The 18,796-nt window shown below is 35.4% G+C and overlaps 1 protein-coding gene across 1 annotated transcript; it reads left to right on the top strand.

Moving 5' to 3' along the window:
- Window positions 1–269: 269 nt before the first annotated feature.
- Window positions 270–18,416, top strand: LOC148940282 (uncharacterized). The gene is made up of 4 exons (XM_089105951.1): window positions 270–445; window positions 11,869–12,148; window positions 14,119–14,222; window positions 15,640–18,416. Exons 1-4 carry the CDS (start codon window positions 443–445, stop codon window positions 15,736–15,738), a joined length of 486 nt encoding a protein of 161 aa, XP_088962077.1. The 5' UTR covers window positions 270–442; the 3' UTR covers window positions 15,739–18,416.
- Window positions 18,417–18,796: the final 380 nt, after the last annotated feature.

Here is an 18,796-nt window from a genome sequence, read left to right on the forward strand (position 1 = left end):
GTTACTAGTCAACTAGTTGTAAAATGAATTGTTTTCTGGGGCAATGGTTCTTTCTAGCTAGTTGGCAAATTTAAGTGTTGCTGGGGAGAAGTTATTAGTCAACTGGTTGGAAAATAAAAGTTTTGCTGGGGAAATGTTTCTTGTCAACTAGGTGGCAAATATAGATTTCTCCTATAGGGATGGGCAAAATTTTCCAACTAGATGGCAAAAATATTTTTAATTATAAGGAGATTAGACAGTACCATTTTATATAAGCTTATAAACTAATTTTTTTCCAACAGTCAAAGAGTGGATATCTATTTTGCAGTACTTACCTCCACTCATTCTCTCTCTAGAGGGCAGTGACCTTTGGTAACCTTTAAAAATCTTTGCGTTATGAAAGTGAAACCTTACAAAACAGATCTTGGTATAAATGTATGAGCAGTCAACTACATAAGGAGACATGGTAAGAAAATAATTGGTAAAATTCTACTTTAGCTAATTTTGGCTATCTTAGAAAGGGGTTAGGTTTGGAAAATGAAACTTTCAGGGATAGGTCTACTGGCTAAAGCATGTCCTGGGAAGGTATTTTGAAGTACCTACCTCCACTCCTCCTGGTAGAGGGTCCTGAACTTAGATGACCTTTAAAAATCTGTGTGTTATAAAAGTGAAACCTGGCAAAATAGATTTTCTGCTTAAATAAAGTTCAACAAAATTGTTTGCAGCTTCACAACTTGGCTCAATCCCAATTTATAAGGTTTTAAACATATGCAAATACATTTCCTAAATTTTGAAAAAAAACAAAAAAAACACGTTGATATGGCTTAAAATTCTAGTCAAATAACAGGAATTGCATTTTTAGAATTTAAGCCAGAGAAAAGGAAACTGATAACTGAAAATTAGGATAAAATGTTGTTTTGTCAAAATTTCAATAGGTCATGTAGGCAATTTTCAGGATCCTCTAGAGCAGTGGTTCCTTTTTTGTTCTGCGTACCCCTAATCAAGGCCCAAAAAGGTTGCATACCCCTTTCTTGAGAATTGTTGTTTTATTTTTTTCTTAACTAAAATTAGATTTTCAACAACACAAGATTTATTGTCATATATGATGGTGCACAAATGTGTAAAAGTACATACAAAATCAATGAGAAACTTGAGGCTGCTTTTTAGCTAAAATATCATCAAATCTTGGCTCAATGTCACTATTGGCAATTATAAGGTCATTTTGTACACTCAGTCTGTTTCTGTGTTTGGTTTTGATCAATGACACTTCACAAAGGTAATTGGATCCAAATGGCAACAAAACAGACATGGAAATTTCGCTTAGTTCCTTGTATTCTGCTTAAGTCTCTAACCAAAACTGGGAAACAGTTACATTTTGGAATTTCAGTTCTAAGGTGCAATCACTGGCAAGTTTGATCAGATTCTCTGTAAGCTTGTCACTAAGACTGGAGCTTGAGGTCACGTCTCCAACAAATGGATTTGGGATCCAATCCTGGGTTATAATTGATGGGAAATATGACACAAGTTCATCTTGCAACTTTGTCATATGCTCCCAAACACAATCACAGATTGTGTTGAGGTTATCAATTTCACTATCAACTGCAAACTTGTCAAGGGTTGGGAAGACACTAATGTTGTTTCTTTGAGCCTTTTTAAGCCAGAACTCCAATTTCTTGAGAAAAGCACACATCTTTGAATTGAGGGAGAGTTTGTCCATCCAGAAACCTTGCATTGAGAGACTCAAGTCATTCAGTTTGTTGAAAACATCTGCAAGATAGGCTGGCCTGCAGACCCAGTCCTAGTTTACAAAAAGTGAACTGAATGCAGACTTTGCTCCAGAAGAAACATATGAACTTCTTGTCAAAGCTCAAAGGGTCTGTTTAATATCTTCCCACAATACAACCAGTGAACTTCTGTGTGCAGAAGTAAATGTTGATGTGCCAAACCCATCTCTTGGCAGAGCAACTTGAACAGTCTTGAGTTCAGTGGTTCGGCTTTGATGAAGTTGATCACTTTCACAGCCTTGTTGAGGGTCTTGTGCAGATGTGCGTTCATCCTTTTTGATGCAAGAGCTTGCCTGTAGATGATGCAGTGCAACCACTTCACCTTTGGATTTTTCTTCTTATCCAGGCCATGAGACCATTATTCTTCACTGTTAGGGCAGCAGCCCCATCACTGCAAACTGATAGACACCAGTCCCACAAGATGCCCCTTTCTGCGAAGAATTTGTCAATCACCTTGAATAGTTCTGCTCCTGTTGTTCTTGACTTTAGGTTTTGACAAAACAGAATATTTTCTCTTATGTCAGAACAGTCTTGATATCAGACAAAGACAATCACCTGGGCTTCACCTGACACATCTGTGCTTTTGTCAAGCTGTAATGCAAACATCTTTGTCACCTTTATTTTCTCAACAACCTGCATGACAATATCGCTTTCAATGTCTTCTATCCTTCTTGAAATAGTATTGTTTGACACAGGTATAGACTGAAGGGCAGTAGCAGTTTTTGTATCAAAAATTATTTCACTGACTTTCACTAGTGCTGGTAATATCAGACTTTTTAGCAATGGTGTGTGGTTTTTTCTGTTTTGCAGCTAAATAGGACACAGCATATGAAGCCCAGAGAGCCTTGGAAGAAAATGATGTCACTTTTGCAATTTCCAAACAGTTACTAGGGAATGCTTCTTGTTTGCACTTGAAAAACACTATTGGCTTACCAACACGAGAAGGGTGCACATTACTGAGATGCCAGTTCATATGTGCTGGTTTCATGGAACTGTTGGCCAAGACTTGGCCACAAAGAAATCACTGTGCATTCACTGGAGTAGATTTTGTCACACTAAATCTGAGCCCTAGGTATTTTGACAAATATTGACGCACTTTGACCAAACATGATTTGTCATATTTCTTCTTCTTAGTTGCAGGTTCTGAGTTTGGGGTACCATCATTTGGCTTCTTTTTATTCCTGATCAGGAATCTATCCATTTTTGTTTGTAACCACAATTCACAAACTTTGTATTTCAACAGATGACAAGATACTGAAATCACTGGGTTCAAATTGTCTGTGACTGATCTGATCAAGACCTTGCAGCTATGGAGAAAAATTAGTGGGTTACTAAAGGTGAAAGTGAACAAGACCTTACAGCTATGGAGAAAAATTAGCGGGTTACTGAAAGCAAAAGTTCTGAAAATGAGTCTGAAATTACATACAATGGGTTGTCTGATTTTGAGGAAAATGTTGGAACTGAGTCAGAAAAAAGTTTTAAAGATGTAGACTAAATTAATTTTGGGACCTTTGCATACACCCTTCAAGGGTTTAGCATACCCCCTGGGGTATGTGTACCACTGGTTGGGAGCCACTGCTCTAGAGGGAGAAGGAGTGGAGGTAGGTACTTCAAAATACCTTTGCTGGACTTACTTTGGTACTCTTCTCAGATACAGGACACATATGAGAAGTGAAGTTTAGTTAATGCTTATGAAATAAAACAAAATAGGAGGAAAATATAATAGTTTGTGAACAAATTTAGGCTATATATTTGCACATTAGGAGGGGGGGGGGGGGGTAAAGCATAGCATATATTAAATACATAACCTAACCTAGCTACCTTTTTGTCTCCCTAAACCCCAGAAATCTAACGTTTAAATCTTTCTCACAGACTGAGAAGTATCTCACTATGCTGTGGAAACCTGTTTATCAATACTGGCTTTGAGATTTCAATGTGGTCTTTCTTTTGTGAGTCCTATATTTGAGAAGATTACCCATACTTTAGCCTGTAGACCAATCCCTGAAAGTTTGATTTTCCTAACCTAACCCCTTTCCAAGATAGCCAAAAGTAGCTAAAGTAGAATTTTACCAGATAATTTTTAGGTTAGAATATGCAAAATAATCCTAGTTGACATATTTTCTAGTTGGAGAACTTCTTTCACTGTATTTCCTTTTTTTAATCACATTTTTCAATAATTATTTCTATGCTCAAAGTCTTGAAAATGATTTATAAAACAAACATCCAAGAGCCATCTAGCTAACCTAACCTAACTTATCAATATTTGCCTATTAATATATTTGTAGATGGCAGTGATGGTGTTAAGTTTCATATATAGACTATTTGAAAAGACTATATGACTGTATGAACCTGTCATCTCAGCCAGAAATAGACCAAGCTGTAAAATTTATGACAAGTTTATTCCTTAAAGCTATGTCTGAATCTACCCCTATTTACTCTGCTAATGGCAAGATGTATATTAGGTGGTGGATTCAGGAGCTAAGTCTTCTTAGATGAAAATACTGCCACCTTCAACAATTAAGCAGACAGTACTCATTGAATGACAGTGTAAATAATGTAAAAGTACTAAAGAAAAAATACAAATCTGCAATCCTGAAAGCCAAATCAGAGGACTGAGAAAATTTTTTTTATCAACAAAAGGTAGATCTGATCCCTGGCACACAAGCCATAAAAGATGTAAGTCCAGTAATGGTGTTGAATGGCTGGCCAACCCACATTAAGAAAAATTACAGAACATACACTACCATACCTCAGTGAGTGAAGCTGTCATATTTCCCTATTTAATGAAAAGTTGCAAATATTCTTATAATTAGTAAAAAAAAAATAAAGATAGTTCTGTTTTTTCCTATAGACCTATAAGCTGGTTTTGTAATGTTGGAAAAATTTTTAATGATTACTTTTGAAAAAAATTGATTCCTTAAGTTACACTAACAAATGGATCGTTGATTCACAATTTGGCTTTGTAAAGAATAAATCAACTATAGATGCATTAGATAATATATTATCATTTGTGGAAAAAAAATAAAAAGCAAAATTTGCTCATGTTATGCTTATTTTTCATAGGCAGCATAATGTGTTTTTTCTTTTCTTCTTCTTCTTTCTTTGGCAAGCACTTCGTATCAAAGGAGTTGTTGTAGAAACTTCGAAAAGGGCTCATTCGATTGGAAATTGGGATGGCTAGTGCCCTTTTTAGTAGTCAAAAGTGATTGGAGGGCAACTAGGCCCCCCCCCCCCACGTCCATCATTCCCCCAAACACATCCAATCAAATTTTTGAGATAGCCATTTTGTTCAGCGTAGTTGATTTTCTTATAGAAAATATATTTTTGAGGAGGACAGTCCCCCACAACCCTTGGGCAAGGGTTCTAAGTTATGCCCTGAGGGCATACAAGAACAATGTTGGCAGGGCACTTCATATGGAAGGGGTCGTCATAGAGACTTCAAAAGGGACTCATTCGATTAGAAATCAAGAGTTCTAGGCCCTTTTTAATAGTCAAAAAGTGATTGGAGGGCAACTAGCCCCCCCCCACACCCATAATTCCCCCAAACACATCTAATCAAAATTTCGAGATAGCCATTTTGTTCAGCATAATTGATTTCCAGATAGAAAATGTATGTTTTGAGGAGGACACTCCCTCACAACCCTCAGGGCAAGGGTTTTAAGTTATGCTCTGGGGGCTTATAAGGTTTTTATAGAAGGTATTGTTGTAGAAACTTCAAAACAGGCTCATTCGATTGGAAATTTGAAGGGTTAGTACCGTTTTTAATACTCGAAACTGATTGGAGGGCAACTAGCCCCCCCCCCATGCCCCTCATTCCCCCAAACACATCTAATTAAAATTTTGAGATAGCTATTTTGTTCAGCATAGTTGATTTCCAGATAGAAAATATATTTTTGAGAAGGAGAACTCCCCCACAACCCTCAGGGCAAGGGTTTTACAACCCTCAGGGCAAGGGCAAGTGTATTGACTTTGTCCTGGAGTCAATACACTTAGAAACAGCCCCTGATTGACCTTGAAAAAGGTGTCATTGACCCGTTAGTGGAGATACATTCTTTTGATAACCGAATTATGTAGGGTCACGAGTCGTTATGGCCTTCCTACTAACAAACTGTAAGTAAGGAGCGACGACTCAATAGTAACTGAGACTCTTAAAAAAGAGTTTTGATAACAATAGAAATTAAAATAATCAAATCTTTTTGCTGAATCAAAATATATAAAGTTCAATAATATTAATGTAACCCATCAAAAGTTACGGGTCTGAGAAAATTCGCAGAATTTTTGCAAAGGAAGGGGGGGGACGTCAAGTGACCTTAATGAAAATCATATCCTCAAATTCAGTGTACTAGCGAACCCTACTGTAGAGTAGGGTTCCTAGCTCCTATATACAGAAATATGGAAATTTGCATAAAGAAAGATCATGCATGCATCTTTATTTCTTTTTTTTGTGTGTGTGTTTTTTTTCCAGGGGTGATCACATTTAATAAGAGATCCCAGATGATTAGGAGAGGGCTCGTTTGATCTCAAATTGAAAGTTCTAGCTCCCTTTTTAAGTAAACAAAAAGATTGAAGGTCAACTAGCCCTCCATTTTCCGCGGGAGCAACTTTCCACTGGGATGGGGTGGGGGGGGAGGTTTCCGGGACAAGTGTTCCATGGAATGGGATATCCGTCATGGTTCGAAAAATGATCAGAAATCAGTCTTTTTAAATGACCGTATGCTAATGAGAATTTTTCAGGTGGAATCGTCTGCAAGAAATTTCTGCAAAGAAATTTATGAAAAACTATCAGATATTAAATTAAAAAAAAGTTTTTCCAACTGAAAGTAGGGAACAACATTAACACTTAAAATGAACAAAAGTTGTTCCGTATATGAGGGAGTTAGCCCCTCTTCAATAACTTACTCTTACGCTGAAGTTTGACTCTTCATCCCAATTTTTTAAGATTTACTCCTGAAACACAAGGGCCGTTTAATTAGAACTTAGAGGCTTTTTCAGAAGTTCTAAAATGTTTGAGCGTTCAGAGCAGGGTATTAAGGAGAAGGTAAGCCACCTTATATACGAAATTAATTAAAAAACCTTTTTCCACAAAATTAGGTTTTCAGAGAAAAGTAAAGAACTCCATTAGACCGACAATGAGCAAAAATAAAATCAAATAATCTACCAAGCGTGAAACTACCCCATCGATCTTTACTATAAAAATGTCAAGCCTTCCAATCACTTTCGACTGTTAGAAAGGGCACTTGGCCTTTCAATTTCCAATCGAATGAGCCCTTTTTGAGTTTCTACGACAACGCTGTCTATAGCCTATACACCTTATATTCCCTTGCCCTTAGGGCTGTGAGGGGGTTGTCATCCTCAAAAACCTAATTTCCAGAACTTTCAACTGTTGTTAAACAAAACGGCTACCTCAAAATGTTGATTGGATGTGTTTGGCGAATTGGTGGGCGTGATAGGGGCGTTAGTTGCTCTCCAATCACTTTCAACTATTAAAAAAGGCATTAGCCCTTTCAATATCCAATCAAATGAGCCCTTTTGAAGTTCCTACGACAACGCTTTCAATAAAAAACATAATATGCCCTCAGGGCATAATGTACAATCCTTCCCCTGAGGGCTGGGGGGGTGTCGTCCTCAAAGACCTAATGTACCGAACTGTCAACTATGTTGAAGAAATTTGCTGTCTCAAAAATTGGATGGGATGTGTGGGGAAGGGATTGGCGTAAGAGGGGGGTTATTTACCCTCCAATCACTTGTGACTATTAGAAAGGGCACTATCCCTTTCAATTTTCAATCGAATTAGCCCTTTTTGAATTTCTACGACAACCCTTTCTATAAAAACCTTATATGCCCCAAGGCATAACTTACCCCCTTTGCCCTGAGGGCTTTAGGGGGGCTGTCATCCTCAAAGACAGTCATCCTCAAAGACATAATGTCCGGACCTTTCAACTCCGTTGAACAAAACGATTATCTCACCATTTTGATTCGATGTGTTCGGGACAATGATGGGCGTGAGAGGGGGGTTACTTACCCTCCAATCACTTTCGACTATTAAAAAGGGCACTAGTAGTTTCAGTTTCTAATGGAATGATTCCTTTTTGAATTTTCTACGACAACGCTTTCTATAAAAAAACCTTATATGCCCCCATGGCATGATTTCCAACCTTTGCCCAGAGGGCTGTGGGGGGAGAATCATTATCAAAAATAAATTTTCTGGACTTTTTAACTATGTCGAACAAAATGGCTAACTAAACATTGTGATTGAATATGTCTGGGGACTGGTGTGTGTGAGAGGGGTGTTAGTTATCCTGAAACCATTTTTGAGAGTTAAAAAGGGCACAAGCCCTTCTAATTTCCAATTGAATGAGCCCTTTTTGAAGTTTCTACAACATCACTATGTATAAAAGCCTTAAATGCCCCCAGGTCATAAATTACAACCCTTGCCCCGATGGCTCTGACGGGTTTATCATCCTCAAAGACCTAATTTGTAAAATTTTTAACTATGTTGAACAAAATGGCTATCTCAAAATTTTGAGTTGATGTGTTTGGATAAATGGCGGACCTGGAAGGGTTGTTAGTTGTCTTTCAATCATTTTCGACTATTTAAAAGGGCACTTGATACTACAATTTCCGATTAAATGGGCCTTTTTTGAGGTTTATACGACAACGCTTTCTATAAAAAACCTTATATGCCCCCCGGGCATAACTTACCGTCCTCGCCTTGAGGGCTCGGGGGGGGGTGACAGCCTTAAAGACCCAATTTCCCGAACTTTCGAGTACGTAAAACAAAATGAGTATCTCGAAATTTTGATTAGATGTCTCTGGGGAAAAGGTAGGCGTGAGACGAGGGTTAGTTGCCCTCCAAACACTTTCGACTATTAAAAATGGCACTAGCCCTTTGAATTTCCAATCGAATGACCGTTTTTTAATGTTTTTACGACAACAGTTCCTGTAAAACCTTATATGCACCCAGAGCATAACTTGCGACCCTTCCCCTGAGAGTTGTGGGGGACTGTCCTCCTCAAAAATATAACTTCTATTTGGAAATAAACTACGCAGAAAAAAATGGTTATCTCAAAATGTTGTTTGGATGTGTTTGGAGAAAGGGTGAGCGTGGATGGGGTGTTAGTTACCTCCCAATCACTATCGACTGTTAGAATGACCACACACCACTCCAATTTTCAATCGAATAAGTAATTTTTTAAGTTCCTATGACAACTCTTTCGATAAGACGTGCCCTGGTCTAAAGAAAAAAAAATACATAGTGCCAACATTGTTCTTTACTTAGGCAACGCGATTGCGCAGCCTAATTATAATTTCTGTTCACTTTAAGTTTCAATGTTGCTCCTTTTTTCAGTTGAAATTTTGTTTTTATTGTTTTTTTAATTTAATTTTTTATTAACTGCCCTGAACCCTGGGAAATAAGTGAAAGCTCTGTGCAGCTTGTCATTGTGCCCTGAACTAACACTAAAAGTTACTTCATAAATTCACAATAAAATTGGAAGAAAGAAGATACATTCCTAAGAGGTTGATACATTCGTAGGCTGCTTATGGACAAATGTATTGGTATTCATAATTTCTTTTTCTTTTCTTTTTAGATTGAGTAAGGAAATAATATAGAATAGTATTGTTGCATTAGATTAGTATGGTACAGGGTCTCAAGTGGTGATTTTTCTGCTTTTTCTTGTTTTTCTTTTTTTCTCGGGGAATCCATTGATGTGATTTTTCTTTTTTAATTTTTTTAATAAATTCTCTTTCTCTAAAAAAAAAAGACAGAAAGACTTTATAAAACTTATTTTATAATATTGGGGTTGTTGTAACACCTTGACTTTGAACTGTTAGCTGTTGTCAAAATTCTTTTCCGTATATTACACATCTATTGAAATATGGCTTTACCCATCAAAATTACGAACAAAGGGACCATTAAGTTACAAAAAATATAAAAATAAAAATTACAATCAGAGGCAGCGCCATACCGCTGCCTAAGTAAAGAACGATGTTGGCACAATATGTTATTGATTTTTTCTTTTAGACCACGCCACTTCTAATTCATAGCTTTTTTGGCCTTGGCTCCGTGGGGTCTTTGGGGGCACTTTAAGAAGAGTAAAATTAGAGCTTTTCAAACATGTGTTCAAACTTGTCCAATAAGAAAGAAGGATTATAAATGCCGATGTGACGGAGGACTAGATTAACCACTTAGCCCAATATGAACTTAGAATCATGGCCAGTTTATTCTCATCTTGTTAGGACAAAATTAATTTCTATTTCCTTATGCCAGAGTTGCAAACCCAAAAATGAAATACATAAACAAAAATAAAAACATAAACCAGGCAAAAAACGTGAAATGGCTTAGGGGGAGGGGAGATCCTAAAAATACTCAAATCTCCTAGTTTAAATTACCTTACCTCGTGAAAAGTTTAGTCTAGCGAGTGCCAATTTATTTGGAGGGTGATTTAAAAAAAAGAAAAAAGAAATGGCGCAACATGACAACTATAGATAAAATATAAGATGGGATGTCTCGATGGAGGTGGGTCCAGGCTCTGGATATCTTCACCCCTTGCCACAAAGTCTCTTCTAGGTGGACCTTTATGTATGTATAATGGCCAGAGGTTTCCAATAATTTGTGAATATGCTTCATGCTTTAATAATTATACTTTTTTTAAATGCTAGAAAAGTGAATAGCTCATGCAATCGAGCCATCTTTGAAAGTCAACTTGGTTAGTGAAGCAAATGGTCAAAACCTGGTTTGAATGATATAAATATTGGGCTCATTAGGAGAAATGATGTGTGGGGTTCTGAGGACTATTTCAGCAGCCTAAGTTATAAATTGAATCAGGAATGCCAATGATATTTTTCTATATAAATAAAATGAAATGAAAATACACCAGTACGGGAAAAAACTTTCAATTAAGACAGTAATAAATGTATTTACAAAAAAACATTGAATATCCTTCCATTTCATATATTTTCTTTCTCTTTTAATTTAAATTGGAAAGGCTGTGTGGTCTAAGAAATTAATTTATGATGTCTCCCATTGAAACTAAAGTGAAATGACTGAAAGTATGAGTGTCTAGTTAGCATCACACAAGACATTTAAATGTATGCCCAACTTAAGCAATATCTCTATCTCTTCAAAGTAATCTGCCACTTCTTCTTCTTTTTATTGCTGTCACTTTTAATTGCAATATTTTCGTTCTAAAAGAAGCTGAAAATGGAGTATGTTTTGCTTTTCAGTGAGGGTAGATCCTGAAAATACTCAAATCTCCTAGTTTAAATTACCTTACCTCGTGAAAAGTTTAGTCTAGCGAGTGCCAATTTATTTGGAGGGTGATTTAAAAAAAAAGAAAAAAGAAATGGCGCAACATGACAACTATAGATAAAATATAAGATGTGATGTCTCGATGGAGGTGGGTCCAGGCTCTAGATATCTTCACCCCTTGCCACAAAGTCTCTTCTAAGTGGACCTTTATGTATGTATAATGGCCAAAGGTTTCCAATAATTTGTGAATATGCTTCATGCTTTAATAATTATACTTTTTTTAAATGCTAGAAAAGTGAATAGCTCATGCAATCAAGCCATCTTTGAAAGTCAACTTGGTTAGTGAAGCAAATGGTCAAAACCTGGTTTGAATGATATAGATATTGGGCTCATTAGGAGAAAGGATATATGGAATTCTGAGGACTATTTTAGCGGCCTAAGTTATAAATTTAATTAGGAATGCCAATGATACTTTTCTATATAAATAAAATGAAATGAAAATACACCAGTACGGGAAAAAACTTTCAATTAAGACAATAATAAATGTATTTACAAAAAAACATTGAATATCCTTCCATTTCATATATTTTCTTTCACTTTTAATTTAAATTGGAAAGGCTGTGTGGTCTAAGAAATTAATTTATGATATCTCCCATTGAAACTAAAGTGAAATGACTGAAAGTATGAGTGTCTAGTTAGCATCACACAAGACATTTAAATGTATGCCCAACTTAAGCAATATTTCTATCTCTTCGAAGAAATCTGCCACTTCTTCTTCTTTTTATTGCTGTCACTTTCGATTGCAATATTTTCGTTCTAAAAGAAGCTGAAAATGGAGTATGTTTTGCTTTTCAGTCAGAAATAAAAGAAAACAGAGAAGAATTGAGAGAAGCTCGAGTAGAGATTAGACAGCTTCAGAGCCACTCCTCGCGAAGAGATGCTGATCTTTTTAAAGAAAGAGAGCATTATCAGCATCTCATTCAGGAGCCAACGGCTCAGCCTGAGCAGGGTCGAGGACTTCTTGATCGATTAGAAGCACCAGTACAGTCTTCAGTGGTTCAAGATCAAGAAAATCTGGTTACCAAGATTCAGGATCTTGAAAGAGAAGTGAAAAGGCTCAAATCTGAAAATGATGGTATGTTTAATAAGATGAAGAAAGATATTTCATTTGACTTTTCCATGTGTAAATTACTTCAGAAGTCTGGTTGCCCTTAATTAATTTGAATTATTTGCATATTGTTACATATTGAATATGTGCAATGCTTTGCCCTCCCCCCCCCCACAATTTTTTTTATAAACTATTATATATTCATCCTATTTTATTAAAATTAGTATTAACCCAACTTGACTTTTTAGAAGTGCCTATATAATGTGAAAGTACACAATAAAAATTACCTCTTAGATAAAAGTGCATGACTTTTTTTTTGTCTAAACAGCTTCCATTCACCATGTGAAAAATTTTTATTAATTTTAAGTTTTTAGCAAGACACAGATCTTTTCCTCTTTTTTGCTTGTATTGCTTATTTTCACATTGTTTTTGTTTATAATTCTCTTTTTTTTCCTGTCCTTATATTTTCACAAGTAGAATGCCTACATTGAAGGATAACTTTTTCCTTTGCCTGGACTTGGCATGGTGAAAATTATTAATTGTCCTTAAAGTTGTTACGAAAAGCATAGATAAATTCTCGTTAAGAATTGGAAATATGAGCTGATCTCATGGTGCATGTTTTTAAGCCGGTCAAGGCTGAGTGAAGATAATTTTTAGAGCAAAACATCTTGTCCTTGGAAGACAAAATCATTAGAAAGTAGCCTGAAAAGAGATTAACTTAAAAAAAAAACACACGATTGGAACCTGGTGATAGTACTTGTTTCTCTTCTTTTCAGCACTGAGGGGGGCTGGGGGTAAAGTACTTTAAATGGGGGCGGTGGGGTCAATAATCCTCCTTTGTTTCTGTTATCCCCTTCCTGTAGATTCTGAAAAATACCTATTTCGATGTTTCTGTAAGAGTGCCAAAATGTCAGCGAATGGAAATTGTAAGATAACCGTGGATTTTTTTTGCGGTTTTAAACCTCAACCAGGAATTTTAGAGCCTCCCATCTTGAGAAATTGCTCTACAGTATGCGTGTTAAAATTTGACATTATGGCGTGGATACCGCATTTTATGGAAACGTTAATAGAACTTCCTAACATATTGGTAGTTGGATCTTTAATTTCAGAGCTCAGAGTTTCAGGAGTCTGAAATATTATAATATATGCTTGTTAAATCTTTGCCCATGGTTATTATAATAGAAGTTGAGAGAGGAAGAAAAATAAGTGAATGACAACGTTCACTTTCTAAAATTTTGGTACCTACTTTTCAATTTCTGCTAGTGTCCACGCTAGCAGAAACATGGATGTTTCTATTTATGTATTTCTGGATTTTTAGTTGGTTATTTTTTGAAAGTATGTATCCTCAAATCCCTTGAAATGGATTTTTACTAATTTGGCAACCTACAAATTCAGTTTAACTACCTTAGCTAGACAATATAGGAGATTTTAATTTAGATCATTGGTCGATAAGATAGATTTAGGTTGGAACAAAGTACTTTGATTAGTTAAAAACAAACCAAATTTGCACTTCACAGCCAATTGAATAGAAAACTTACTAATAAACTTTTATCATAGTACTCATTAAAAAAAAATAGTTTATTTATAAAGTTCTAAGTTAACTGAACATGACAAAAATGACAGTGCTTTATAAAGCAGATTCTATCTAATAATAAGAAAAGAAAATAGCAATTAATCTAAAAATATGCAAAAAAAAGTCTCTTTTTTGTAGTTTTATGACTCTCTCTCTCCCTCTCTCTCTCTCTCTCTCTCTCTCTCTCTCTCTCTCTCTCTCTCTCTCTCTCTCTCTCTCTCTCTCTCTCTCTCTCTTTCTTTCTCTCTCTCTTTATATCTATCTCCTTCAACAGCTCGCCCATCCAAAATAAAAACGCATACTCAGCAAGGAAATGCACTGCATTTACTACTTGTTACTATGTTTCGTGCTCTGTCACTTCGATTATTTTATTTTGGAATTTCTTCACTTAAAATTTGTTTTAAACCTTTTTTTCCTCTTTTAGACTTGAAGGAATCTCGCGAGCTCCAAGGACAATTAGTCTCGAGATGCGTACAAGAAGGTCGGGAACTGGACCAACAGGAATTGGACCAGATGGATGTCCAACAGGTTAAGTTTTATCCAAATTATGTGGTGTATTCATCATCCAATTCCCCAACCCCTCCCTCCTTCTAAAAAAAATAATTAAAACATAATTGCAGACAGGATAGTGGGGAACAGGTTATTAATTACCCCCTTCCCCCAGATCATAAAATTGGATTTCCTGTGATAGTGGACTATGATGTAATGATATAACCTTATTCAGGTGCAACGTTAGTGTATCAATTAATGAAGCAGATCCATTCTTTCTTTGGTAACTCCATTTTCGATCATGATACTTTCTCTCTAATAACGTGTTTAAATTAAGTGTTTATGGTTTATTTCTTCTTTTAAATGTTTATCATCTTTTATGCCAGGCATATGTAAGAGTTGTTATGACAGTGCAACTGAAATGCTTTTTAGCAGCTGAATGGCCCAAACAAGATTTCGAGTATAAATACAAGGTATACTCAAATGATAAAGTGAATTTTCAAATTTCGTGGACTGCGCAATTTTGATTATTTTTTGAAGGGGGAGGACTTGTATACCGGTTTCTAACAAGTATTGACATGATCAGCCTTTTTGCTTCTGTAATTTTTAAGAGCTTTAAAGTTAACCCTGTTGTGCGTTCTTGGTAAGTTTTTGCTTTTGATAATGTTGGTAAAAAACCTGCATTGAACTTTATTCAAAACACAATTTGAAATGTTGGCAGCAGCCCTTGGCAAGTCTATTTTGAGCCAGAAAAGTGTTTATAAATGGAACAAGCTCCATCACAGAAGGTCGAAAAGATGTTACTAACGATGCTTGCCGTAGACGTCGCAGTGCATCAGCATCCGATGCAAACTTTCAGTCTGTGAATGGAATTGTTATTGAGAGTAGTCAAATCACCATTAGAGACGCTTTTGGGGATATAAGTATATTGGTTAGATCATGCCATGCAATTTTCAGATGTTCCGGGCATGGAATGTGTGACAGTCATTTTTCTTCTGGAAGGGCTCAATTTTGATAAAGAAGACGTCATGTGGACATCGCTCAGGCTCTGTTGAGTGGGGTCAAAAGCGACCAAACCTTCTCAAAAGGGTCTTAACTAGTGACAAAGGGTCATAAGGTGTTCTCGGGACTCGAAAGACCCATGAAAGGATTGTGTGCTGTCACGATTGACGAGATGAAGCCCGCATCGCTGGAAGGACTCAGAATCAGAAAGCTTATACCGGAATTAATTCCAAAATAAGAAAAAAACTGGCCTAAGTGTGTTAAGCCTGAGCAGGATTTTCTTAAAGAGGACTAAAAAGATATTGATGAATAAATAGACATTTTTACTGAAAAACAATAATTCACCTTTTTATTATGAACAAACCTCTTATAGATGATATTTTGGTTAGCCCTTATAGTAATGTATTTTTTTTCCTCATGTTGAGCATTACGTATTATTTTATTTTTTTTTTAGTTGAAACAATCCCTTTCTGAACAGCAAGAAGTCATCACCCAACTTCGAGCCTACATTGACAATATTCTGTTACTTGCGTACGCTATTGAATTTCAGTGAATATTTACAGTCTTCTGTCTGCCTTATCAACTTGTTTATCTTTTCTTTTTTCTTTTTTTTTTTAATGCCGCAGAAAAATTCTACATGTGCTATTAATTATTGTCTAGACTAGCCATACATTTCTTCTGGAGTTCCAAGTCTTCGTTCGCTATGTGAAAAGGCTACATATCTTAAACCTTAAGACTTTCATATGCCAGATATTTAATATGCAATGTTGTGAATAGCGAGTGTGTGTTTAAAAAAAAAAAAAATATGAAAGCAGGAAGGGCTGGGAGTTATCTTTATAGCTGCGATAGACTAGAGTAGATATTGTGAAATGTTATAAATAAATGTTAAAATTAAGTTATTTTTTATCTGAGTGGCTAATCAGTGGATGTTCGCGACGCTGTACTTAAAGGCTGTATCCTTGAGAACGAAATCGTTTCATGCACCAAACCTCATTTTTATTACATTCATTACATTTCATTTCACTGTGCCTGAATACATAGAGAAACCAGCGAATTGTGTAGGAGGGTTTCTAAAATGAACGTCAAAATATTCTTGTAAGTTGAGTTTTCAGAGCTTTTCTATAGTATCGTTTCCGGTGTTATCAGGTGCTTGATTTTACGCTGCTAACCATAACCCTTAAATTGTTTCCACTTATACGGGTGGTTAACTCACACAAAAGACAAACATTCCCCACAGAAGCGTGGTTTCTTTAAGATAAAGAACGCCCCGTTACTTTACGATTATCCTTCACAAAAATAGCGATAACCCTCAGAAGGGCTGGGAGCCTTGGCTCCCAGCCAAGCAACTACTTATCTGAAATTTTTTCAGGGACAGTCACCAACCTCTGTACACCCAATTACAGAGCAACACCCATCAAACCTATGAGCTTTTACTTTTTTTTTTATGTGAATCTTTTCGAAGCGTCAATATATTACATTCACAACTTTTTTCAGTATCATTTCGTTATTTGTATCACTATGCCAAGCATTTTGACAGTGAAGTATTAAAGTAAACTTGCAGTTTTTCGCTATTTGCTTCACGTTTGAAATTAGTATGTGAATCTAAATTTAAATGAAGACACTCAATAGAGAGGGAATCACAAGTAAGACCAACATGTAAAAATAGTTCTGAATGGATAAGTCTGGTGCAAATGTAATGTAGTCTTTATGAATATTAAGAGCACTTTTAGCCCACTCTGTTTTTTAATTAAAGTATCCATCTTAAATAATGGCCAGATAATAAAAATCCTGGTAAGCTTTTTTATTGACCTTCCAATGAAGCAATATTAATTTATAGAGGCAACAATAGCCAAAAACCCCTCACATATATTATTGAAATTATGATCGTTTAAAATCTACATTTAAAATTGACTTGTGAAAGATATTATAAAGATTAGCAAGTTCAAGGTTGTAACTTATTTGCTTCCCTGTCGATTTAATAATTGTTTGAAATTGGTTGTAGAATTAGATCATTTTGTCTTTCAATTGGCTTTTTTATTACTTTTTCTTAATTTTGCCATTCTCCGTTGCAAATCTCTACTTTTTTATTGGCTGTCCTATTAAAAATAGAAGAAAATAGGTATAACGGTTGGAATTTTCGTAGTTATCAAGGATTTTAAATCTGCTCAATCAGTGGTCATTCAAACTAACTCACACCTTTCAATAGAACAGAATTATGCACGGATTCAAGGTCATAATAACGCGCGTACATATATCTGGTAAGTTGGGTTATGTTCAGAGTTATATATATATATGATATCAATATCTATAGCAAATACGTAGGATTAAATTAGTGTTGATAGGGCTTTTAGAATCAATCCTTGTCTTTGAAATTTTCCACTTCTATAATGCATTCATAAATTCTTGGCTTTTAATGACAGTTTTGACCGTTGCGTGGTTTCAGCCTTAAATTTATTTTTTAATGTTCTTAATTGAAGTAATGCTGCAATCTAGTCTTTCAAAGCCTTACCAATCTTTCAAAAGCCTTACTAAAGGCCAATATTAGGTTGTTAAAGTTGTTAGTCGACACATTTTTGAAGGTTTTGCTCAATAATTCCTTAGAAATTCCCGCCAGGTAATTTTTTCCGGGTTCATAGTGGCTGATTTACTTGTACTATGGTATCGCATGTTTCTTAGTATTATTAAACTATGTGTATGTATTCACGTGTGCTGAAATTATTAGATTTCGTTGCTGGAGCGTTTATTAATGTTAGGATGATAATTTAAAGTTGTTCATTAAGTTTTTGATATCATACTTTGTTAGAAACTGTTTATGTGTAGAAATTTTTGTTGGTTTAAATATTTTTACTTGAAACATAGTTTTTAATGATAGTTAAATGGTAATGCTGAAACTCTAAACAACATTTCATTGAGAAAAAGTTGCTGTGGCAGTGCTTAGTTATTTTTTAATTGGATAACCTCCCAATGGTCATTCGTTTGAAGTTCACTGCTAAAGGATGCCACTAAAATACACATTCCGCTATTATAATTGGTCTCTACTATGCCAATATTGTGATTAAAAAAGTAGTGTAAAATTTTATATTCCTAGTTGTCAGTTTAAAGGAATTTAAGTATTTTATTGCATGTAGCTATAGTAGGAGATCCGAACTAAGTGTTGTTTAGATTTTATTCTGTGTTATTTTGAAAATTAAAGCGTTCTAGTTCTTTCTAAGTATATTCTAACCTAAACATGTTAGTATTTTGACGTCACAGTTAAAATGTGCAAATCATTATTATCCAAGTTCATTATGTCGTTTTTCAATTGAAAACGGTTGAGAAATATAAGATTTTGACCAAGTGGTAATATTTGAAGTATCTATGTACAGTATTGTTAATCTGAGATACTGAAGTTTTGTAAAGGTGGAAAAAATACCTTCCATTATCTGTAGCCAAGGATCGCAACTGAAGAAGGGTTATTAAATACTATAATTATCCCTACGTTCTCTCACAGTCCAGAATCTCTTCTCGTCTCTTGTGCTGTTTTTAAAGAATGTGTCATATCCTGATAAATGTAACTTTAATTACTGCTTGGGCCAAAAGGATTTATCATATTTTAATATTTTTGTTGTACT

Source organism: Artemia sp. Qi Xiang Cuo, chromosome 20 (genome assembly GCF_049724085.1).
Source record: "Artemia sp. Qi Xiang Cuo chromosome 20, ASM4972408v1, whole genome shotgun sequence".
Lineage (NCBI taxonomy): Eukaryota > Metazoa > Arthropoda > Branchiopoda > Anostraca > Artemiidae > Artemia > Artemia sp. Qi Xiang Cuo.